The sequence below is a fragment of the Labeo rohita genome, chromosome 24 (assembly GCF_022985175.1).
Source record: "Labeo rohita strain BAU-BD-2019 chromosome 24, IGBB_LRoh.1.0, whole genome shotgun sequence".
In the NCBI taxonomy this organism is placed as follows: domain Eukaryota; kingdom Metazoa; phylum Chordata; class Actinopteri; order Cypriniformes; family Cyprinidae; genus Labeo; species Labeo rohita.
This window is the reverse complement of record NC_066892.1, coordinates 10,977,823-11,003,410: the sequence shown is the minus strand read 5'-3', so window position 1 is coordinate 11,003,410 and position 25,588 is coordinate 10,977,823. Positions and strand designations below refer to the sequence as shown.

Genomic DNA, 25,588 nt, shown 5'->3' with positions numbered 1-25,588 from the left:
GTCTGAGATAGATATCAGCTGGTCTAAGATGGTCATTATCTTGTCTAAGCTAGTCATTGTCTGGTTTAAGCTGGTCATTAGCTGGTCTAAGATGGCTTAAGCTAGTCATTAGCTGCTCATATGCTAGTCTAAAATGGTCTAGTGTAAGATGGTCATTAAAATGGGTCATAATCTGGTCATTAGCTTGTCTAAGATGGTCATTAGCTCATCATTAATGGTCCATCGTAGATCCTATGTTTTGAAACCTTTCTTTTCTATTGACCAACTGTTTACAATACACACAATGCAACTGAAGGCTCTGCCCCAACATAATAAGCACAGTGTAACAGCCTGGGGTCGGGGGTGGGGGGTTTCACAGCATAGGCACGGACTGACTGACCCAACCACGGGAAGACCCAGTGGCACCAAGTGGAGCCTAAACCAGATTAACCCAACATAGAGAAGCAGGGTTCAGAGCAGAGTTTGGCCAAAACCCTCCTCCCACACCAGACAGAGAACTCCGTCTAACATGGATGGGATTCTGGGATAGCAGTTTGGCTTACTCATTGTGTCGAAATGGACTACAAAAACACACAAAATTCCTGCTTTCCCCAGAACCCCACAGACATCAGACAGACGGAGAGGGACGGACAGGCAGACGGGACAGATGAAACAAACAGGCACACACGGTGCAGTGGGACCCATGCGGCAGCAGAGGTCAGATACCTTTAGCGTGCTCTGCAGGATGCGGAGATGATGCAGTTTGTCATTTAGCTGTGGATCGTTGCAACGCCGGATGAAAAGGTGTTTGTACTCCAGACGGGTGGAAAGGCGGTGCTCACCAATAGGCGACAGACTGGCACGCTCCAGCGCCCGGTACAAATCACCAAGCGAATCCGCCTGCCCGTGACACTCCTGTTCCCCGCCTGTGGGGGGGGCGCCACAGAAAGCCAGAGTTAAAGAGGGGTGGCTCCACCAGCAAGGCACATTTGTGAGTGGGATTGGAACAGAAACAGACAGACTGCAACATTTCAACTATGCATTTTAATGTTCAATCAGGTGTGTAGGTTGGCATTTGTATGCTGATGATACTCAGCTCATTTATTTTGTTTGTTAGTCTGGAATTATGAAGGTAGAAAGACAGAAATGACATAAGACCTAGACGAGAAGTGTCTTTCATCAGGCTGGCATAGATAAATGCTTAATCAGGCTCAGATTTATGTAAATATGGGAACATTTTCTCTCGCCGTCTCGGTTTTTATCTGTTATCGTTTGAAGAAACGGGTGCTGGGTTTCTCTGTGCCAACACCTCTTTTTCTCTCCATCTCCGTCTGTCTGGTAATACACATACATACACACACACATCTGCCCTTCTCAATGTGTTTAACACTTTCCTGCCTAAAAATTCAGCTTAAAATTGAAAAGCAATTTTGGAACTTGTTAGATGATTTCTGGTTGGTTTGTCAGTAGCTGGTCTAACATGGACTAAGCTGGTCATCATATGGTCTTCCATGATCCAAGTTGGTCGTTAGATGATTTAGAGGGGTCTCCAACCCTGCTTCTGAAGAGCTACCATCCTGCAGATACAAACAAGTGTGTTTAAGCAGGGTTGGAAGCGAAGTCTGCAGGACGGTAGCTCTCCAGGCGCAGGGTTGAGATCCCTGGTCTAACGTAATCTAAAATGGTCATTAGCCGGTTTAAGTTGGTCATCTGCTGGTCAGCATAATCATTAGCTGGTCTAATATGTTCTAAGCTGTCCTACCAGTCTAAAATGGTCATTAGATGATCTAACATGGTCATTTGCTGGTTTAAACTAGTTATTAACTAGTGTAAGATGGTTGTAAGATATTAGTGTAAAATTAAAACAGGTCATGATCTAGTCATTACCTTGTCTAAGATGGTCATTAGTTTATCATTAATGGTCCATCTTAAAGCCTATGTTTTGGAACCTTTCTTTTCTATTGACCAACTGTTTAGAATATCCACAATGCAACAGGAGGCTCTGTCCCAACATTATAAGCACAGTGTAACAGCTGTGATTGATCTAAGACTGTCATTAGCTGGTTCAATATGGACTAAACTGGTCATTTGATGGACTTCCAGGATCCAAGTTGGTCATTAGATGATTTAGATGGTCTAACATACTCAAAGATGGACATTAGCCAGTTTAAGCTGGTCATTTGCTGGTCAACATAATCATTAGCTGGTCTAAGATGGTCTAAGATGATCATTTGTTGGTCTAACAGTCTAAAATGGTCATTAGATGATCTAACATGGTCATTTGCTGGTCTAAACTGTCTATTAGCTGTTTTAAGATGGTCATTTGCTGGTTTAAACTGGTCATTAACTAGTGTAGAATGGGCATTAAAATGGGTCATAATCTGGTCATTAGCTTGTATAAATGGTCATTAGCTCATCATTAATGACATCTTAAAGCCTATGTTTTGGAACCTTTCTTTTCTATTAACTAACAGTTTATAATACCCACAATGCAACAGGAGGCTCTGCCTCAACATAATAAGCACAGTGTAACAGCTGTGGTTGTGGTTGGTCTAAGATTGCCATTAGCTGGTCTAACATGGACTATACTGGTCATTAGAGGTTTTAGATGGTCTAACATACTCTAAGATGGTCATTAGCCAGTTTAAACTGGTCATTTGTTGGTCAACATAATCATTAGCTGGTCTAAAATGGTCTAAACTGATAATTTGCTGGTCTAACAGTCTAAAATGGTCATTAGATGACCTAACATGGTTATTTGCTGGTCTGTTAGCTGCTATTGGATGGTCTTTCATGATCCAAGTTGGTTGTTAGATGATCTAACGGCTAAGTTAGTCGCTAGATGATTTAGATGGTCTAACATACTTTAAGATGGTCATTAGCCAGCTGGTCAACAACTAAGATGGGGGAGAGCTGGTCTAAGATGGTCTTTAATTGGTCTAACGTGGTCTAAGATGGTTTTGAAAAGGGGTTGAGTAAGTACAATTCAATGATGGTAGACACATAAAGCGGACAGTGAGACTAGAAGACAGATTTCATAAGTGTTAAAAATGACATGTTCAATTCATTTAACACAGCCACCTTTCAAAGCAGAGAAAAACTCCCTTAAGGCTACTCTGGTTTGACAATCAATCACTCTGACAGACATTCTGTAGAGCGGGTGACATGTCGCTTCTTTCTTTGCTCTTTCTGTCTATGCACATACTGTATATCCAACTGCTCATGTATTAGGAAATTGGTTGAGTCACTCCAGTCCTGTTGTTGTAGTGTTTGTGTAGGTAAAACACGTGGGCTATGAGCAGTATCTAGTGCTGGGTCTTATTAGTAGATATGTAGGGCGTGTATTTAGACACTATTTTGAACAACCACAGGAGGGCAGCAGTCCCACGCTCCGCTTCCCACCACAAGCTGCAGATGCAGGGTATAATATATGTCACATTCAGCAATGGAATCAAGTTTTAATGAATATTAAATAAGGGTGTCGAACATGTCAAAAAATAATTGGAAAATCATTGTCTATTTAGTAAGCCAGGCCACGTCTCAAACTTATTTAGAATATTGCTTTTTGTAAATTTAGTGTGCAAGCTCAGTTTACTACACGCCTGCAATTATTTAAAAAAGAAAAAGCATTTTATCAACCGCGTGACGGATTACAATAACGATGACTAAACCTAAGTAAATCTTTGTGATTCTTTTATAACTTGTTAAATGCCACAGAACTTTCAAAACTCTGGCATTGCACAACACGATCTTTCTCTCCAGTTGCCGGGGAACATGCGACTGAGAGTCACGATCAATAGGCCGTGCCTCTCTTTCTCTTCAGTATGTAGTACAGCACGCATGGGCTCTGTGGATGACTAACAGATGCCCCCTACTCCTCCAGAGAGAGATAGAAACAGAGCGATATGAAAGACACAGATAAGAGGGAGACTCATTAAAAGCCACTGGGATTATATATAGAGTGCTGCTGGAGATCCGTCTGAGATGACGAAAAAGGGGAATATTAGAAAAGAAAGTTAGAGGGGACAGTGCGAAAGAGGGCCGATGGGAAGTGAGACGGGCAGATTGGTGGTGAGATGGGCGGTGAGATGGGGAATATAGATGATAAGATGGCAATGAGCCATAAGGCGATAGACTGCGAGACGAGGGGAAGATGGAAAGTAATACGGGGGAGATAAACAGAGTGGTAATCCAGCAGCAAATGGGCGGCTTCCTGTGAGGTTTGTGGAGAGAAATGGGTCTATCCGGACACCAGACCAAACAGAAACAGGAGAGAATTAATAGCCCGTTCAGAATTTACTGCTAACCACAAGGTTAAAGCAATAATACATGCGTTACAGTCATTTAAAGAAAGTAAGAGGTAACCATGTTCAAAAAGTAGTTACATTTATTCATAATCATCCAAAATAAAAATCATAACTCTAAATAATATAGTTAATTAGCATATCCGTAGGGAGTTTATGGTCGTCAAGCAACGCAGCAACTAATAATACAGAATTAATCTGCAATCAAAATCGGTACTTTCTGGCTTTGACTGATCCAATCAAAGCTAATCAACAGTGTGACTATTTACCTGAAGCATCCCCTGAGAAGTACATGTTCATTGCTCTTTTATGATGGTTACTAGTCAAATGACATGCAGATATATGCAGAAATATCTCATCTTTTGCAGCAAGTTTTTACAATTCTTTTTCTTTTTTTTTTTAATTTCCCAATCTTTTTCTTCACTGATTTAATCAATCGTTAGCTTTTTATTAACTCACAAAGCTAGTTTGGGAAACTCTAATTTGATTTTAGAAAATGATGCATTAAACAAAAGTCAATTTTAAATACATTTGTGAATTAATATTAAAATAAAAATGTATATTGATTTAAAGTTAAACTTAAATTAAACTAAATTAATAAGCTTAACTTCTGCTAAATGGGGACAACTGAAATAAGTAAATTTAAATTTTAAATATGAAAAATTTACATTTTTAGATTATTTATACATCATCTGAATAAGCCTATTTAAAGCTAAATAAATAAGATTTCCATTGATGTATGGTTTGTTAGGATAGGACAATATTTGGCTGAGACAACAATTTGAACATCTGGAATTTGGAATCTGAGGTTGCAAAAATATCAAAATACTGAGAAAATTGCATTTTAAGTTGTCCAAATGAAGTTCTTAGCAATGCATAGTACTAATCAAAAATTAAATTTGATATATTTATGGTAGTAAATTTACAACATGTCTTTATGGAACATGATCTACTTAATATCCTAATGATTTTTGGCATAAAAGAAAAATTGATCATTTTGACCCATACAATGTATTTTTGGCTATTGCTACAAATATACCTGTGCTTCTTAAGACTGGTTTATATATATCCTTATGCAATTTTTTTGTAACAATATGTGTCTGAAAACTAACAGGCTTACACAAACATCTATAAAGATGCACTGTCCTTGTAAATCAAAACCAACTACAATACAGTAAAGTGGGTCAGGATCTTGTGACAGAACCATGCCAACACTGCAGAATTAAAATGCATTTCATAGGAAAGAGCATGCAGCTATTTCTGGAAGAAGATGCCTGTATGCGCATGTGTGCACGTGTGTATGTAAGAACTGAGTGGACAGATCTCAGTGGGGGACTTTACAGCACAGCTAAAAAAAAATTCTGCAACCAAGACACTGTTTACGCTTCATACAGCGCCAACACACACTCAAGCAGGGAAAAAGAGGAAGATACAGAAGCTAAGAAAACACAGGAAGAGATACAGACAGTAAAAGAGCCTCAAATCCCCGCACACGGCCCTCTGTGAGAGCACTGCTCTTAACAATTTAATATCGAAGCACTCAAATAAATTCACACATGCATTAAAATAACTCTGCTGTGCCTACTGTTCTCATAATGAGAGGGGTTATTAAAATCTAATAGAATACGGTAAAGAGGTTTGAGAGGACTGATTTGAGCTGATCTTGTCCTCAGAGCCATTAATTTTCTGCCATGCACAGGTACTCATGTTGCAAAATAATAATAAAGGATAGATTCAGCCATATAGTACCTTTGCAAAAGCCTGATCAAGTCACATCCCCCTATTTGTCATCATTTACAATTTGTGTGTAAATTTTGGACTATCAGTCAATTCTAAAAATTAATTGAACTAATTACGGAATTTATGGGTCAGGGGAAGTTTTAGAAAAATACATTTTTGACAGGCAATACAATAACAATAAGAAAATAAAATGATCATTTACATGATTTTAATTGAGTGTTTTAATTATTTTATCTCCAAACCACTTTCGTAAAGTTGTGGAATCACTGTTGACCCACCGTTATTGATGCAGTGTGAACGGCTGAGTTCCCTACGGCTGGGGTCCCGCTGGTCTGCCATGCTGGCTGAGGGTGTTAGGAGGGCATGCAGGCCGCTATCCCGGGGCAAGGTGAAGCTGCGGGGTTTCCCAGCTGCGTTAACAGGGTCTCGGAGCCTCTCCCCTTCGAGCATTGGAAAGGGACCGTAATGTTCCTGCATCAGTGTGCGTTGGGCAGGCAGAGTAGATTGGCGGCGATATTCCGGAGAAAGACCTGCCCCTGGCTCGCAGAACACAGCATCCTCCAGGGGCAGGGTTTGCAGGTAGTGGAGGCCTGAGCTGGTCAGAGGGGTTTCAATCAGGTCCTGCCATGAGCGCCGTTGGCTGGCGGACTTCCGCGCTGGGGAACCTCCTCCGCTGCTGCTGCCCCCTTGCGGTTCGGAACGGTACTCCTCGTGAGAGGAGCGAGACTGGGAAGTTTCTGTGGATGAGAGGCGGCCGTGCTTGGGTTCTAGGTAAGGACTGGCACAACTCACCTGGTTCTGTGTGAGAGAAAAATATGAACATAAGGTTAAACCCAAGTATTTGCTAGATTGTACTTTTTTCTCTCATTTGGGGTGCAAAGACAAAAACTTGCCTAACAGGAAAGAACACACTGTGTACGACTGAATTTGATGCTCATCATGCAACTACATTTTCAAAGGTATAAATCATTCATGCCCTTTAAAATTCACTATGCTTAAAAATCATGAATGGACACAAAGATTTTGCTCTTCTGCATGTATCACCTTCAGGCAAAAGGCAAGAATAAAGTGTGCTAATGAAGAAACTCAGAGAGTAGACCAGGCCCCTGAATACCCACTCTCGTCTAAGACAGGCAGATGAATAATGAACAGAGAGAGAGCTCTGGTTTCGGTGAAAACTGCCGAATATAGAAAAATGGAGGGATAGGGGACAGAGGAGTGGAGGGAGAACCTGAAGCTGTGTTAGTGTGAAATTAGACTCTGAATATGGGCCAACTGCTTTTCCTGCTTTCAACCAATTGGCAAAGTTTCAAAAGAACAGGTTTAATTATAGGTGGGATGAAATGATAGATTGAATGATAGATAGTGTGACAGAATGATAGAAGGATAGATAAAGTGATATATAGAACGACAGAACGCTAAAATGATAGATAGACAGATAGATAGATAGATAAATAGATATTTGGAATTATATAACAAATGATAGAATGAACAACAGAACAATAGACAGACAGATAGATCGAGCGAACAATCACTATATATAGAATGAACAAATGAAAGGATGAACGAACGAAAAATGAAAGAACGAACAAACTAAAGATGGATAGATAGACTGATAGAAAGAATGATAAATAGAACGACAGATATAAAGAACAACAGAACAAATGATAGAACAAACGACAGAACGTTAGACAGATAGATATATAGATAGATAGACAGATAGACAGAACAACAGAACGATCAATAGACAGAATGATAGAATGACAATGATAGAACAAACGAAAGATAGATAGACAGACAGATAGATAGAATGAACGATAGATGGATAGACAGACAGTCAGACGGACAGACAGAACGAACAAACGATAGATAGATAGATAGAACAAATGATAGAATGAGCGACAGAACGATAGACAGACAGATCAAACGAACAACCACTAGATATACAGAACGAACAAATAATAGGACGAACAAATGAAAAAATGAACAATGAAAAATGGATGGATAGATTAATAGATTGATAGAAAGAATGATAAATAGAATGATAGATACATAGAACGACAGAACAAATGATAGAACAAATGACAGAACGATAGACAGATAGATAGAACAGAATGAACGAACGAAACGAACGACAGATAGATAGATAGAACAACAGAACAATCAATAGACAGAATGATAGAATGACAATGATAGAACGAACGAAAGATAGACAGACAGACAGAATGAACGATAAATAGATAGACAGACAGACAGACAGTCAGATGGACAGACAGAACGAACAAAAGATAGATATAGATAGATGGATAGATAGATAGATAGATAGATAGATAGAACAAATGATAGAATGAGCGACAGAACAATAGACAGACCGATAGATCAAACGAACAACCACTAGATATACAGAACAAACAAATGATAGGACGAACGAACGAAAAAAATGAAGAATGAACAATGAAAAATGGATGGATAGATTGATAGAAAGAATGATAAACAGAATGATAGATACATAGAACGACAGAACAAATTATAGAACAAATGACAGAACGATAGACAGACAGATGGAACATCAGAACGAACAAAACGAACGACCGATAGATAGATAGATAGATAGATAGATAGATAGATAGATAGATAGATAGATAGATAGATAGACAGAAAACAGAAAACTTTGGAGGTCTAATAGTTAGCAGTGTCAGTCTCCCCTAATTTAGTTTTTCTCTAGGAATAATGTGTGTGTATGTGTGAAAGAGAAATGGAGAGGCCTTGTACAAGCAAAAAAAAAACTTAAGAAAGGAAAAGCGTTTAATTCATGTCTCTTTGTTTGCTCTTAAATAAAAGCATTGCTGCTGTGTGTGGCCTCTGGCTGACCTGCCCTGCAGTACTGCACTGAAAATACACAAAACACACTGACTGTTAACACACACACACACAAATTAAACCACACACATTCAGGAATGCATGCACACCAAATCCTATCATCTATTAAAAGGATTTTTTTTTGCTTTATGGTAATGTGAATTGTGATAGAAATCTTAAAAATAGGCTTTGTTTTCATCACAAAACAAATAGAAAATATATTTTTATCTTTTGATTTTGTGTGAAATATTACTCAGTGATTAACATGACAGGTTTGATGAGACTTACCAAAAAGGAAATAAATATCCGATACTGTCTATCAAGAGCACAGGGTAAACGTAACAGTGACTCACAAAAACTGAGATACACAGAGAGACAGAAAGATAAGACTCAATCTCATCACATCTCTACAGTAGGCTCAGAGATGAGGTGGTCTGACTCATTCACACACACAGACACACACACAGTCACTCAGTGACGTGGTAAGGCCAGGTCTGGAGGACGGCACTACAAAACAGCTCTTTTACCAATGCCAAATGTCAAGCATTATGAAGCAGTGCTATTGTGTGGGATTACACAATGAGAAGGAGCCATGTGTGTCTGTGTGTGTGCAGAATGCTGGATGCTGACTCACTGAGGGTGGCCGTGGGTACGTGTCATAAGGGGGCGGTGGGCTGTCTTGCTTGGGCGTCGAGGGCGTCTCATTATCTTCATGTTCACTTTCACTCCAGTAGTCTGCTGGAAGAGAGAGAGGGGAACATGTAGGGAGTCATTAGCTTGTTGCAAAACATTTCCATAAAGTAAACAATAATTAAATTAAAGCCTTGGAGATCATGTGGGCCACAAAGACACATGCAGGTTTTCCTATGGGGACCTGCAGTAAAACGGTTTACCGCACAGTGGTATACCGCACACTTCCAAGACCGCCACTATAGTCTATCCTGATATGTGACATCAAAAGCAGGAAACTGAGAAAAAACTCAATTTTAAGCTTTTAAAAGCTTTTTCATAAAAACACTACCTGCTACTTTTGAATGACCAAAAAAGAAAGATGCTTTTAAAAACTTGATGGTGTAGTTACAGCATCTACCAGCAGGGAGTAACCAGCTGACCAGCCAAACTTTGACCTCTGTTGTGGACTTGGGGATCTACTTTCCTTCCCTTTTTTGTCTTTTTTTCTGCACTGGACCATTTTAAGACATCTTAACATCCAACTTTATGATTGATGGCAATGGTTTCTAATGTCTCCGTAGGCTCGCAATGTTTTTGGGTAATGCAGCTCTGATTAGGCCCTCTCTAAACTTTGTTTGGCCCCTCCCACTGTTTTGTTCCACCCTTTTTATTGATACACTTGTCAGACACTTTGCATTCAGCGATTTGCTTTGCATTCAAGATACACATATTTCTGGGAATCGAACCCACAACCTTTCTAACTACATGAATTCTCACCTTGTTCTTGACGGATTCGCTCTCGTTCTGCATAGCCGGCAGCCGCCATGTTTAGACGACTCAACCATCTGTTCATATCGTCCACACCGTCCGCTGCGAAGTAGAAGCTCTTGATTTTGGGATGGCACGCTTTAAACGCACTGTGCAGAGAGTAAAGACACAGTAAGAATTACTCAAACATCCTATATGGCCATATGAAATCCATTTTATTTTTTCCCAAAATGTTTTTTTTTTTCAGTTTTAATTTTTCTGTATTTAGTTTTTTTCCATTTTCCAAAAAGCATGTCTAATTAATTGAAATCACAAAACGCACACAATTTAACTTCAATTTATTAAAAGTTTAACAAAAGTTAAATTTTTAATGGCCCTATGAAATACGTTTTATTTTTTTCTCAAAATTCAGTTTCATTTTGACCAAATTCTGTGTTTTCCCTTAATATTCTAGATTTCATTTTAAATTTTAATAATCAAAAGCACGTCTAATTAATTGATTTTATAAAAATTTCTTTATTTCACGTCGCTATGTAGCCATTAAGAGCTTGGATGAGAGAAGAGCGCTATTATCATCGGTTATCAAATTAGACACCATTATCGGTTTCAATGTAGTCACATACTAATATACATGTTAAAGCAAAATTATACTGTTTGTGTGCACTGTATAACAAGGCATGATAAGGCTGCAGGATTGTTTTGCACAAAACAAGCCCGTTAAACATTCATAAAACTTCAGCCATCACAACTCGGATGTGAATAATATTAAAAATAATAAACTAATCAATTGCACAATTACATGAGCTTAAATGCAAAATAATAAGCCTGATATGGGATAGAAAAGATCCATTTCCAAAAGCATAAACATAAAACTTGAAAAGTTTTAATTATTTTACTTACAGTTGAGAAAATGTTAAACACAGTTTGAAAATAACATATTTGTTAAATAGTTTTATTTATCATATGTTCTCATATTTAGTTTTAATGTGTTTTTCTAAAGCCATAATTTTGTTATAATACTACTGTTTTGATATGTTTGCTATCGTACTGACAAACTATGGTAAGTTTGATCTTCAAACATCACTGTTATCAGTTATGATATTGATATATGGAACGCAAAACAATTAAAAAAACGAATACATATTGAACCTGTTTTTTAATTCATAGATAATCACTAGTAAGATTTTAGTGATATTTTGACCACTGAACAAAAAATGTCCCCAGTTTTCATTTCAGAAAACTGGTCACCTTATCATAGACACTAGTCTATATTGCATTTTCATTTAAGTGTACTGACCTACTTTTAATTTATTCATCCCAAATTGGGCAAATTCTGTGACATACAGTAAATTAAATTTTTATGTCTGGATTCTATGATTCTGTCTGCATTTTCCGCATTGCGGAAATCATAGGGCCCTAATCAAAACAATTCTCAAAAATGTGTAAAGTTACTCACTATTTTTTGCGACATTCACTGGCTCTGTCGATTTTGAACTCAGGGAGGCTGACAAACCCTTCGGCCTTCTCATCCTACAAGGTGTAGAAAATAAAGAGAGAGGATTGTGTGGATGTTTCACCCCACTTACACTCATCTGTAATGTCATTACATCCTCGTTAGGAGTTACATCTCCTTATTCTTCTCTCTTTCTTGGTTCATTCCATTACTTTTTTCCCCCTGCATTAAATTGCAGCAGAGCTGCTGACAGGAACTCTGCATAAATAAATGAAAAGCATAAATTGTTGCGGCTCTCTGTAAGCCTGTCTGTGTTTACAAAACCCACACAGTAGAAGATCATCAATTATAGCAGAGCCGGACTATGTTGCAGGATTCTCAGTGGACCAAAACCAGACCGAGAGGAACTCTCCCCTTCCCATACTTCCTCCGAAACCCCCAGAACGGCAGTCGTATCCCACACTCTGGCCATGATAAAAGCGAAAACACTGAGGGTAATTAATCAAAAGCAAAGGAGCAAGGGAACAAGTACGCAAGAGAAGGGGAGTGTTTGTTGGGAGAAGTTCCTTATCTTCATTACAGCAACTGCATGTGTAGAAGACTGTTTTGTTGGGGTAGATGAGCATTAATCTTGTTCCACACAAGAGGGTAAAGCCGGCACCAATTAAAGTCTCATCTCTAGATCGATACAGTTTCTGCTGTGCTGGTGGATACGAGAAACAACAAAGACAACTGTATTGGCCAATCACGCACACACACTTACCTCTTCATTCATGTACCAGTACAAGCAGGCGTCCTTTAAAACAAACCAGTACTTCTTCCATTTCTGTGAGAAATAGCTCTTTGCGTCCTTCTTCTTCCACAGCCAACCCTCACAATCTCCACGACCTAAGTCCTTACAGGAGATTCGTCTCTTACTGATGGAGGACAGCGGAGCTGCTAAATGTCATACAAGAAGACAGTACGTGTTAATAACTGTTATAAAATGAATAGTTCAGAATCTAGATTGGATAAAGCTGTTGTATAATAGCATCATCAGTTCATTTTTGTATTAAAGGGCAGCATTTACTCATTCGCAACTCATGTTGTTTCAAATCAGTATAACTTTTGTTCATTTGTAGACCATAAAAGAACACATGCAGGATGGTTATACTGCACTTTTCCTTAATGAAAGTAAATAATGACCAGTAAACACCTTCAAATGGTCAAAAAGCGTAAGTAATCAGTTTCATAAACATACTTTTGAAGTTGCATGATAACTAGAAACAGACCAAAATTATGATGAGACATGTTGGTCTCTATTAGGGATGCACAATATTGGATTTTTACCAATATCCGATATGCTGATATTTTTCAACTTATTTCAGCCAATAGCCGATGCAGATACCGGACGCCTGTGCAGAACTTATTTGTTAGAATTAAATAAACAATAATGAAGTTCTTTTATAATGACAGTACATTGAAGCTTTGAAAATAACTATAAATAAACTATATCTCAAATCCTGCCTTTTTTTCAGAAAAATGCAGTGGCATCCTTAACATTTTATTTTAAGATTTAACATTTGTAGATAGTCTAAAGCAAAAGAGTTGTACAATTTTTTTTAATCTTTTAGAGCTCATAATGTGTTCAAATTTTTTTTACATATTACACATTAATGAATAAATTAGTACATATCAAGTGTCATGTTTGTGATTTTTTTTAATTCATGAAAGCTATGGCTTCTGACCTCTAAATCAAAACATACTCATGATTTTATGACATCAATTACTGCTTTATTTAATCAGAAACACAGTCTAAATGTTATTTGGGTATTTTACTTTCATTTTATTCGAAGTAGGCCAGCAGCGCCCTCCAGGGAATTAAAACTCCTTACGGAACGGGCATTAGGACAAACGGAATGTGTCATTCTGTACGTTTATTCTCAGATTAAATGCAGCGATCCAAAACAGTGAATCTAATCATCATTCAGGCAAAACTTTGCTTTAAGAATGAGCCACACTGCTGACATGATTCCTCTTTACATTTAAAGCCATTATCGGCAGATTCCGATATCGGCTCCGATAATATTGTGCATCCCTAGTATCTATTAATGTCAAAACTTGCATTACACATCTCTATGCACCATGTTTGTGAATGTGAAAGAGATTTAAGATCTCTGATTTAAAACGAACAAAAAATATCACTGAACAATTTGAATTTTAGTCCTAACAAATGGCTTCAAAAGACTTGGAATATCATCTGGTTTCAGAAAGCTTATAATAAATGACAATACAACACAGTATAGTCATATAAACCACTTTTCTGTTCCATTTTATTGAATGCAAAAACGGGCAGTGTAAACATCTCATTTTGTGTTTGACAAAAGGAAGTCATATGCATTAGAAACAATATAATAAGGCTAATAAATTGCCTTTTTTATTATTGGGTGAACTGTTCTTTAATATGCCCTGTTGCTGTATTGCTTATCAGCTATAAACAACCTCCACTATATGCCATGGCTAAGAATGACTCTTTCTCATTGCAAAATTATTGTAATGCATAGCCACTTATGATTTGTTATTTTATTACAACAAATACAAATGTTTACAAGTGAATGGGCAGAAGATCTCAGACTGATTTGAATAGAAAACATTCCTAAATGCATTGATATTGTAACTTGATTAGGTGTTTTTTTAGTTGTACTTTGGCTAAAACGCTCAATATCAATCTTTGTTGAATTCTTTTGGGGAGTAATATACCATTTTTGTTATGATGATGTAATGTACTGTCATAATAGTGTTGCAACTCTTGAGGCCTTTCCACTGTTAAAATCTAAGGAATGCATTAGGCATCTGCCAAATGTGTCAGAAGTTTATAAGTATGATGGAAATGAACTCTTTAGTCTATTAGGTTTACATTTCTAGCCTATTTTTTGCCTTATGCAGGCAAAATATGCAAGCAGTGTCTGCAGTGAAGACAATGTTCCCAAACATGAGAATAAGATAGATAAGTGATCACCTTTACTCTTTTTCTTGGTCTTGGAGAGCAGAGAAGATCCCTGGAATGTCTGTCAAGCAAAGCAGAAGACATAACATAAATACATAAACATACACAATTATTATACAACTATATTAGAATTACATTTAAATATATTTATATAAGATTTATGAATAAATATGAATGGAGAAATGTAAGGAAATACAGCAGGAGGAAGTGAAATGAGACAAAAATACATTCGCTTCTCCCAAGTGGAATCACATGGGGGAAATGTGTGAACATAATGATCTCCGAGCATCAATCCATCGTACAACAAATTAAAATCGGAAGCGACATCCGAGCAGATGAAGGCGCGAGAGCCCAGACAGCCAGAGAGAAGGAAGGCGAGAAGAAGCATAGAGAGAAAATAAACAAGATTTCTAACATCCTTGGCCTGTGTGTTTATTGACCAGTATTTCTTGGATCAGCACACCCAGACCAAGCACATATTTATGATCCAAGCCCTGTGGCAATTCTCCTCTGTGAAGAAACTTCCTGCAAGTTTGAGCATTAAATTAGAGGTAAACAAGTGTTGCCATGCATCTATTAGCAACCGTATGAAAGAACACACTGACTAACACATGCTAATTGATTTATTGACATGTGCCTGAGGAGGGAAGTTGCCCTGCAGCCCAAAAGGAATAACTGAAATTGATTAATGGAATATGTTTAGAAACTCACTCAGCCGGTTCATTGAATGTCTTTATTTATTCAGAAGTAACTGAATATACTGTGTCCATTTCTTGAAGACGATTTTCTGTTTGTTCATGTGCCCTTATTGGTCATTCAATAAAATGGTAGTTCCGAGTCCGAGTCTTGGGTCTCATTCATTCTATTTTACTTCGCTTACAAAACCCAAAAATATAAAATTACAAAAAAATAGTAGTTTCCCAGCATTTCACCTCATCACACACTTCAATGTCAACACTATTCTCTCCCAAAGCGCTGTGGGAATCTCCTCTCAGAAGGTGTGAATCACAATTGCTGTGTGAATTGGAGCAAGTTGTGAGAAACACTTAGACGCAGCAAGAAATACTTCCCTGAGGATTCAATACCTAGACACAAACAAAGCAAAATGATATAGCAAAATGTAATGACAGCATATACAGTGCCTTGCAAAAGTATTCATACCCCTTAATTTTTTTCACATTGTGTCATGTTGCCGCCTTATGTTAAACTGCTTTTAATTTATTTTTTTCCCACATCAATCTACACTTCATACACCATAATGGCAAGGCAAAAAAAAAGGCTTTTAACATCTTTGCAAATTTATTAAAAATGAAAAACTTAAATTATTCCATTGCATAAGTATTCATACCCTTATCTGGGAGAGTTTAAAGTTAGCTCAGGAGCATTCATATTGCTTGTAGATTTTACTCCACTTTGAGTGGAGTTAACCTGTGGCAAATTCAATTGAATGGTTATGATTTGGAAAGGCACATATCTTGATAAAAGTTCTAACAGCTGAAAATGCATATCAGAGCAAAAACAAAGCCCTGAGGTCAAAAGAACTGTCTGTAGAGCTCAGAGTCAGGATTGCATCAAGCCGCACATCTGGGGAAATGTTCAGAAAAAAATTCTGCTGTACTGAAGGTTTACAGAAGCATGCAGCCGCCATTATCCTTATAGGAAGAAGTTTAGAACAAATACTGTTAAAGGTATGAATACTTATGCAACGTACTTATTTCAGGTTTTTTTTTTAATACATTTACAAAGTTGTGACAATTCTGTTTTTGCTTTGACATTATGGTGTATGGAGTGTAGATGTCATTTAAAGCAGTCTAACATAAGGCAGCAACATACAAAACGTGAAGGGGTATGAATACTTTTGCAAGGCACTGTATATCAAAAATAGGCGTGCACTTAGCAGATGACACAAATGGACGAGCGCCTACAAGCAAACCTTGATTTTCAATAATAAATTTCACTTTCAATGTCAATGAAGAAACCAAGAGAGTCTTGCTGAGTTAATGGACCCTCAAACGACATCCACATTTGCTTGAAACGATCACGGGCAATTGTTGAAAATGTGTAGAGGTTGGAGAGCAACTCCTACTGAGACTAGAGATCACGTAACGGGCCTCATTCATGAAACACAAGCATTCATAAAACCATTCTTGTGTCTGAATGCTTTTACGAATAGCATACACAGAAATACGCTCAGCTTGTGTTTCATAGATAGGTCTAAATGTTGGGGAACCTCAAGCCTTTGACAATGCGTAAAACCACTTGGATGACAAGCAGAAAAGCACATCCAGAAAAAGACATGAATCCTACAAGACGTGAACATGAGATGTGCATCAACAGACCAAGTCCAAAGTTCGTCTAAACTTGGGATGACTACAACCCCATTACTTGAATAAACACAGTGGTTACATCTCAGCATGCCTTCTGCTGTGGTGAAATAGTTCTGTACATCTCTGATATTGTGGGTCACTCAGAAATTAAGTGAATTGTTCACTAACACATCATCCTGGATGGCATGCTAAGATTTGCCATCAGGCTACAACTGAATGCCACATGGCAACGCAAGCTCTCAGTTCACATGGCATATGGTACAAACCTCTTCCGCTGTGATATGAACAGCTGACATATGCTCCATCTGATGGCCTTAAAGCATTGCATTAACCTCTCTTTTTATATTTAAACCAGACCTGTAGATAAACAGCACCTCTTTTTTGATTTCTTGTAGTTTTCAAATGACGTAATGATGGCAATGGAATGGCTCTTATGAATAGGACTGAAGGCACTGGGTTGTGTCTAAAGTGTTTTGACAGTCAGGGCAAAACACTTTTGTGTTTGTGTGTGTGTCCAGTGGACAGTGAGTGAGCATTCTCCTTGAGTGTGAGGTCAGGGTGCTGGCATTGTTCAGACAAACTGCAGCTCTCTTATCGGACTGCAACGCAGGCAATAAAACATCACTGTAAACAATAGAGCTTAATGCAGTTACACTGCACAGTTTGACAGAAGCAGGCTTATTAAATCAACACTATACAGCGTGGTCTCTCCCCTCTGCTTTTCTCGAATCATCCAATCGCATCTTCTCATCCGGCATCTTGGTCATCTTTCTTCTTAACTGACCTTCTCTTTTAATATTCTAGTCTAATATTGCTATCTCTTCTCCTCATTTCTTCTCCCTTCTTCTGGCATCTTCTCGCATCATCTTGCATATTCATCTTTTCTTCAATCTTCTCAACTCTGATCTTCTCTTCTCATCTTACATATTTTCCTCCCGAGTCTTGTCGTGTCTCTTCTTGTCTCCTCTCATCTATTCTTGCATCATCTTATTTAACTTTGTTTCTTTAACCCTCATACCGACTCTTCTCATTAAGTTTCATCTCGTCTCTTCGCATCTCGTCTAGTTTTGAAAATTCCCTTCTCCATGTTCCGTCTTGTCCTCTCTCTTCTGGTCTCATCTCATATTGTCCTTTCCTTTCTCCTCACACCTCAGGTTCCTTCACTTCTTATCTTGCCTTTTCTCTTCAGATTGTCTTCTAATTTGCATCTTCTCTCATCTCATTTAATTTAATCTCATCTCCTCTCACTTCTTCTAGTTTTGAATGTTCCTTTCTCCACATTCCTTCTTGTTGAGTGCCTTCTCATATTGTCTCATGTCATATCATCTCTTCTTTTCTCATTTCACCCATTCTTACATCTTAAATTCTCTTATTTCATTTTGTCTTTTCACTTCTCATCTAGCTTCTTTTCTTCTCATTTTGTCTCACTGTCACATCTGTTCTTGTTTCATCTTGTATTCTCTTCTCCTTTTGCATCTTCTGGTATCTCATCTCATTTCATCTTATGGTGTCTCTTTTCTTCTGGTCTCATCTTCTTGCATCTTATTTTCTCTTCTCATTTTGTCTCTTCTTCTCATATGGCTTCTTCTCTTCTAATTGTTTGATCTTTTGTACCTTCTCTCATCTCATTTGTTTAATCTCATCTCCTCTCCTCTCTTCTTGCCTCATCTTACTTCTCACATCCTATATTCTCTTATTTCATATTGTCTCTTCACCTCTGTGAAGATGTCATTTCATCTTGTATTCTCCTCTTGTATCTTCTGGCATCTTCTCTTCTCATTTTATTTCATATTGTCTTTCTCCTTTTCTCTTTTTTGCATATTCCCTTCTCATTTTGTCTCTTTGGGTCATGTCTCATCTTGTCTTTTCTTGTCTCACACCTCTTTGCTCATCTTACATTCTCTTCTCATTTCATTTTGACTCCTCACTTCCCATCTTGCCTTTTCTCCTCTCATTTTGCATCATCTTCTTATGTATCTCCTCTTTTTTTCATATTCTTATCTCTTCAAGTTTTGTCTTGTGGTGTCTCTTTTCTTCTGGTCTCATCCTCTCACATCTTATTTTCTTGTCTCATTTTGTCTCTTCACTTCTCATTTTGTCTTATCTCTTTTTGTTTAGTCTCATCTTGTATTACCTTCTCCTTCTGCATCTTCTGGCACCCTCTTTCATTTCATTTTATATTGTCTCTTTTCATTTCATCTCTTCGTTTTGTTTCTTTGGGTCTCGTCTCATCTCATCTTTTCTTGTCTCACACCTCATTCTCTTCTCATTTCATTTTGTCTCGTCAGTTCTCATCTTGTCTTTTCTCCTCTTATTTTGCATCTTATATCTCTCTTCTTTTCTCATATTTTTATCTCTCTATGTTTCATCCTGTGGTGTCTCTTTTCTTCTGGTCTCATCTTCTCACACCTTATTTTCTCTTCTCATTTTGTCTCTTCACTGCTCATTTGGGTTAGTCTCATCTTTTATTCTCTTCTCCTTTTGCATCATCTGGCATCTTCTCTTCTCATTTCATTTCAAGTTGTCTTTTTTCATTTAGCCTCTTCCCTTCTTGTTTTGTCTCTTTGGGTCTCGTCTCATCTTGTCTTTTTTGTCTCACACTCCATTCTCTTCTCATTTCATTATGTCTCTTCACTTCATATCTAGCCTTTTCTCCTCTATTTTGCATCATCTTGTCAAGTCTCTCCTCTCTTTCCATATTGTTTTCTCTTTATGTTTCATCTTGTGGTCCCATCTTCTCACATCTTATTTTCTTATTTTGTCCCATCTTCTCATCTCATTTCGTTTAGTCTCCTTTTTGTATATCCTTCTTCTTTTGCATTTTCTGGCATCTTCTCCTTTCATTTCATATCGTATCCTTTCATTTCATCTGTTCTCTTTTTGCATCTTCCCTTCTTGTTTTATTTCTTTGGGTCTTGTCTTATTTTGTCTTTTCTTGTCTCACACCTATTCTTGCTTCTTACATTCTCTTCTCATTTGTCTCTACACTTCTCATCTTGCCTTTTCTCCTCTCATTTTGATAATCTTGTCATGTCTCTCCTCTTTTTCCATATTTTTTATCTCTTCATGTTTCATCTTGTGGTGTCTCTTTTCTTCTGGTCTTATCTTCTCATGTCGTCTCACATCTTATGTTCTCTTCTTATTTGGTCTCTTCTCTTCTAATTTTGTCTCATCTAGTCTCATCTCATTTTACCTCCTCTATTTTTGCATCTTACCTTCTCTTCTTGTTTCATTTCATCTTGTTGGGTTTCTTCTGGTCTCGTCTTGTCTCACCTTGTCTCTTCTCTTCCTTATAATCATATACAACTAAGAGTTGTATTTGTAGATAATACGTTTGTGGAGTCTCTAGCAAAGTTCATGAGCTAGAGAAAGAACAATAAGAGTGCTGAGACCAGCACATTGTTTCTGGTCCAAACTTATGGTGATGGAGTGATCACACCCCTGCACACCCCTTATCCCACATCAGGTCAGAGGACACATGGACACACATACACCACCCTGCTGAGGGTGTCTATAAACAGAAGCTGCAGGTAAGATACACTGTGAAAGTCACTCTTATGCAGCACTGTAACACCCCAGCTGGGATCTCAGAGAGGCACCTTTTACACTTCTTCATGAGGACCTATAATTAGACCTCATTTTGGAAAAAACAAAGAACTAAACACATATAGTCACTTCTCATGGTCTGGCGAACATATCAAGCACAACATATTGACAAGAAGACAGCACATGGCTGAGTCTTAGCCAATATTAGTTCTGTTTCAGATGGAGCTCAGCCAATCACGTCACTCCGTGCCCTGTGACAGATGACAACACCACTTAGCCCCGCCCACCACCACAGAACCACCATCTGCCTACTCAGCATCCATATGCACACTGTGACACACCACTGCGAGTCACTTTTCCCCAGATTATTAGTTTTCCCTTGGTGTTTTAATGTGTGTAGTTATGTGTGTGTGCGCTGCCGCGCTCCCTCTTAAAAACGACAGCTTGATCTCACCCATTCCTAATAACTTCACACACAGGGCGGCTGGTCTCAGTGAGAAAACCCACCCACACACACACACATACATACACATACAGTATACACAGGGCTGAGCACAAACTCCCACACACCTCCAAGCTGACTAAAGGTAGAGGGCTAACACTCTTATTATATGCACACACACAATCACACACACACAAACACTCACCTAGCGTGTGGGCGTAAGTATACATTCTCCTTCTGTGCACCATGACCTAGTGCTTTCAATAAAAACTCTTTATGTAAGACTCTACCTGCAGTGATCACAGAGACCTTGATCGAGCGAAGAGCCGGTGAAAGCAGCCAAGCCTTGAAGAATAACTCTTTGTTTGAGCAACAGAAAATAAAAGGAACACAGACACTGTGCGATTTTCCTCACAATCTCGGAGCTCAGCCTGATCCAGACTGTGATACCCCAAAAGAGACATTCACAGACAAAGAGAAAGAACCTGATCGAGACATGTCAGATTAAAAAAAGCGCACATACAATCACACAGCTCAACAGCAAAGGATCTTCTGTAATCACACAGAGCAAAAAGTTTCTCAGGCTGTATTTTTTGAATACCATAAAAACAGTAACAACTCAAGCAGACAGGTGCAGTAGCATGACTACAAACAGCACACCAAGATGGCCGCAATAAACCAACTCCCTTCAGAGGCACTTTTACAGTAAACATACTACTTACATGGTAAAGAGAGGTGGAGTCTGGGTTAGGCGTGTGAATGGATTCCTGACGGAGAACCTCCATTTGGAGGGTGGGGAGAAGGGCGTAGTGGGTGGGGCTCCCGCTCTTCTCACTCTTCTTCTTGCCACGTTTTCCCGTGTCTCTCTTCATGCTGCGCCCCGCCAGATCAGCTGCCTTCTCTTCACTTACATACCGCAACAGAGAGTTTTCTGAGAGAGGGAGAAAGAAAGATATGTTTAATAACTGTAGCTGACAGCACCCGCTGCATTCACCCAAAAATAAAAATTACCCCATGATTTACTCACCCTCAAGCCATCCTAGGTGTATATGACTTTTTTCTTTCAGACGAATACAATCAGAGTTATATTAAAAAAAGACCTGGCTCTTCCACGCTTTATAATGGCAGTGAATGGCTGTTGAGATTTTTAAGTCCAACAGAGTACATCCATCCATCATAAAAAGTACTCCACATGGCCTTGTAAAGTAAATCAATGAGTTTGTAAGAAAAATTCAAAGAAAAATCATCTGTTTTTTAAACTTTATAAACCTTAATCTCAAGCTTCCGCCAACGGTTTGACGCATGTTCATGAAAGAGAGTGGCGTTCCAGCGGATGACGCAGGATGCTGGCGTGGCATAAGCTCCAGTGAGAATATAGTCTTGTGAGAACCAAGTTTTGTTTACAACAAAGGAAAACTAGTCTTCTTATGGCTTACATTTTTCTTTACAAATCTCATTTTGTATTTCTAATGTGTATCTGGTGTTTTGTTTTGCGGTCTTCTTTTCGTTTCAGTGTTTGTCAGTGTGATCTCCTGCGTCCTACGTCATGCACTGGAACAACACTCTCTCGTGAACACGTGTACAACAGCTAGCAGAAGCTAAAAATGACAGTTTATAATGTTTTAAATATGGATATTTTTCTTACACAAATGCATCGATTCACTTCAGAAGGCCTTTATTAACTCCCTGGAGCCGTGTGGAGTACTTTTTATGATTGATGGATGGATGGACGCATTTTATTGAACTTCAAAATCTCTATTCAAAATCAGCTATTCACTGCTATTATAAAGCTTGGAAGAGCCAGGACATCTACGCATTTGTGCATTTGCGACTGAAAACGGAAAGATATTTTGGAGCGCCAGTGCGACTGACCCAATTAGCATATTTGTGTTTGTGTTGAGGGGAGCTTCAAAGGTTTCTGCGTGTTTTTGCAATGTGGAATAATGTATCACAGACATATTTCACAAATCCTTTCATAAACAAAGTGTAGAAAGAGTGTAAATAAGAGATTCATTGTGCAGTGTAGATAGAGAGCTTCATTGATTATAATGGAGCTTTTTGATATCGCAATGAACTAAGATGAGTGACAGCTTTTAATGATTTTTAAGGGAATTCGTAAATGAGATATTGATTTAATACAGCAGTTAAATAAACAATCAGTTAATATGAAGTGAATTACATTGTCTGACTATAACACTATTGCCTGATTTTCCTATATTTCGTCATCAAAAATAGTTTTAAACAAGTCACAACTGAGCCACTGCGCATCTACATTCAAACACAACAATGTTTCGTTTATGAATGAAAGTGCGTTCTTAAATGAATCTAGTGAGTCAATGATTACATTTTCCATGCATAAAGACAATCACTTGCTTTATTCTTGAATGAATCAGCCGTTCGAACGAATCAAATGAATGAATGATTCCGTAATGAAATCAGTGACTTGCCGCCACCTACTGGCAGTTTTAGTTTAATTTTTAAAGTATCTTTTCAGTTACTTAAATAATTTAATATTTCTATATTCAAAGTTTTAGATTTAAAACATTAATCTCAACATCAATTTAGGAATTTGTTTGAAAGAAGAAAGTCATATACACCTAGGATGGCTTGAGGGTGAGTAAATCATGGGGTAATTTTCATTTTTGGGTGAACTATCCCTTTAAGTCTTCAAAACTTTTGTGTTTCATGGAAGAAAGTAAATCCTGTGGGTGAAAAACATGAGGGTGAGTAAATGATGACAGAATTTTCATTTTTATGTGAACTGCAACCATTTGATTAATACTTAAACCAGCTACACTATCCTTTATGCAGAGGAAAATATATTTTTTCCAACAATGATACCATGTTATATGATTAATCTGCCTTTATAGATTTTGTTTGGCATGTTCAGAAAATCTAAATTATATTTGTACATCTAGTCCTTCTCAAGCATTTTCCAGGCTGTACTGTGTCAAATCACTGAATAAGCGCGCATCAGTATTCCATCAATCAAGCATTCCAAACCCCTCTCGAAATACTCCAAACCTCAATTGGCCAATCACAATGATTCATTCCTTCAATAGACGTCTATCATTAGCACTACTTAAGCCTGTGCACTCTTCCCAAATCAGTCGAATCCAATCAAACTCTATAGGCTTTTTCTTGCCTAATGAGCATAACAAGCCGATTGGTCACAGCCATATTAGCGAGCCAAACCAACGGGCTCCCAGCAGTCCCGATTTATGCTCGTCCTTTGATTTAGGAACCACCGCAGCCATTGTTGGGTTTCCCCTTCTCCCACGCCCATGTCCACCGTTGCCCGGCAGCAGCCAATGGGACGTGAAACACTCAGGAGAGCTCCTGTCAGAGTTTCCATGGCAACAGCATGCTTCCAGAAGAAGTTTCCTCTTCTTTACAGCTCGGCTTCCCTCACGCTGATGGAAGTTGAAGAGGTGGCAGATTTTAAATTGCATACGTTCTTCTAGACAGAGTACACAACCTCGCAGAGTCATTATAAATCATTATTACTTTATAAAAAATTGAATGAGCTGCAGTATAAAACTCATTAAAATGGACAAGAAGTAGATGGATCTCAAATAGTCTGGATGATCCATCAGTAACAATATACCTTTATGTACAGTAGGGCTTCAAAATATTCAAAATTCAAACTAAATAAAAATTAATTCACTGATATGACAATTTAATTCCTTAAATACAGTTGAAGTCAAAAGTTTACATACACCTTGCAGAATCTGCAAAATGTTGATTATTTTACCAAAATCAGAGGGATCTAACAAAATGCATGTTATTTTTTATTTAGTACTGACTTGAATAAGATATTTCACATAAAAGATGTTTACATATAGTCCACAAGAGAAAATAATAGTTACATTTATAAAAATGACCTGGTTCAAAAGTTTATATACACTTGATTATTAATACTGTGTTGTTATCTGAATGATCCACAGCTGTTTTGTTTGTTTGTTTAGTGATAGTTGTTCATAAGTCCCTTGTTTGTCCAGTTAAACTACCCGCTGTTCTTCAGAAAAATCCTTAAGGTCCCACAAATTCTTTGGTTTTTCAGCTTTTTTGTGTATTTGAACCCTTTCCAACAATGACTATGATTTTGAGATCCATCATTTCACACTGAGGACAACTGAGGGACTCATATCCAGCTGTTGTCAAGAAAAGAGAAGGTTTAAAGGGATAGTTCACCCAAAAATAAAAATTCTGTCATTAATTAATCACCTTCATGTTTCACCAAACCAAGACCTCCGTTTATCTTCAGAACACAAATTAAGATATTTCTGATGAAATCTGAGAGCTTTCTGACCCCTGAGAGCTTTCCAAATTACTATTATTATTATTTAAATACTTTATATTTTATTTTATATTACAATAGTTTTATTGTAATATTTTATTATTAATATTTAATATTTTTAATAATAATAATAATAATGATAACAACACTTTTTAAATAATAATAATATTTCATAATAACAATAATAATGGCCAAACTGTGCAGCAATTGCA

At 37.8% G+C, this 25,588-nt stretch overlaps 1 protein-coding gene across 11 annotated transcripts in view; it reads right to left on the bottom strand.

Annotated features, from left to right (window-relative positions):
* The window catches only part of cnksr2a (connector enhancer of kinase suppressor of Ras 2a), a 101,783-nt gene that overhangs the window by 7,673 nt on the left and 68,522 nt on the right, over positions 1-25,588 (bottom strand). For 7 of the 11 annotated variants that reach the window (XM_051098018.1, XM_051098024.1, XM_051098021.1 and 4 more), the window contains 8 exons: positions 21,799-22,007; positions 14,774-14,822; positions 12,539-12,714; positions 11,779-11,852; positions 10,332-10,471; positions 9,517-9,620; positions 6,302-6,821; positions 706-905 (listed from right to left, as the gene is read on the bottom strand). In XM_051098018.1, the coding sequence (XP_050953975.1) occupies positions 706-905; positions 6,302-6,821; positions 9,517-9,620; positions 10,332-10,471; positions 11,779-11,852; positions 12,539-12,714; positions 14,774-14,822; positions 21,799-22,007 (1,472 nt within the window). The remainder of the gene's footprint in view (positions 1-705; positions 906-6,301; positions 6,822-9,516; positions 9,621-10,331; positions 10,472-11,778; positions 11,853-12,538; positions 12,715-14,773; positions 14,823-21,798; positions 22,008-25,588) is intronic. The other 4 variants (XM_051098022.1, XM_051098023.1, XM_051098029.1 and 1 more) reach the window with 1 other exon arrangement.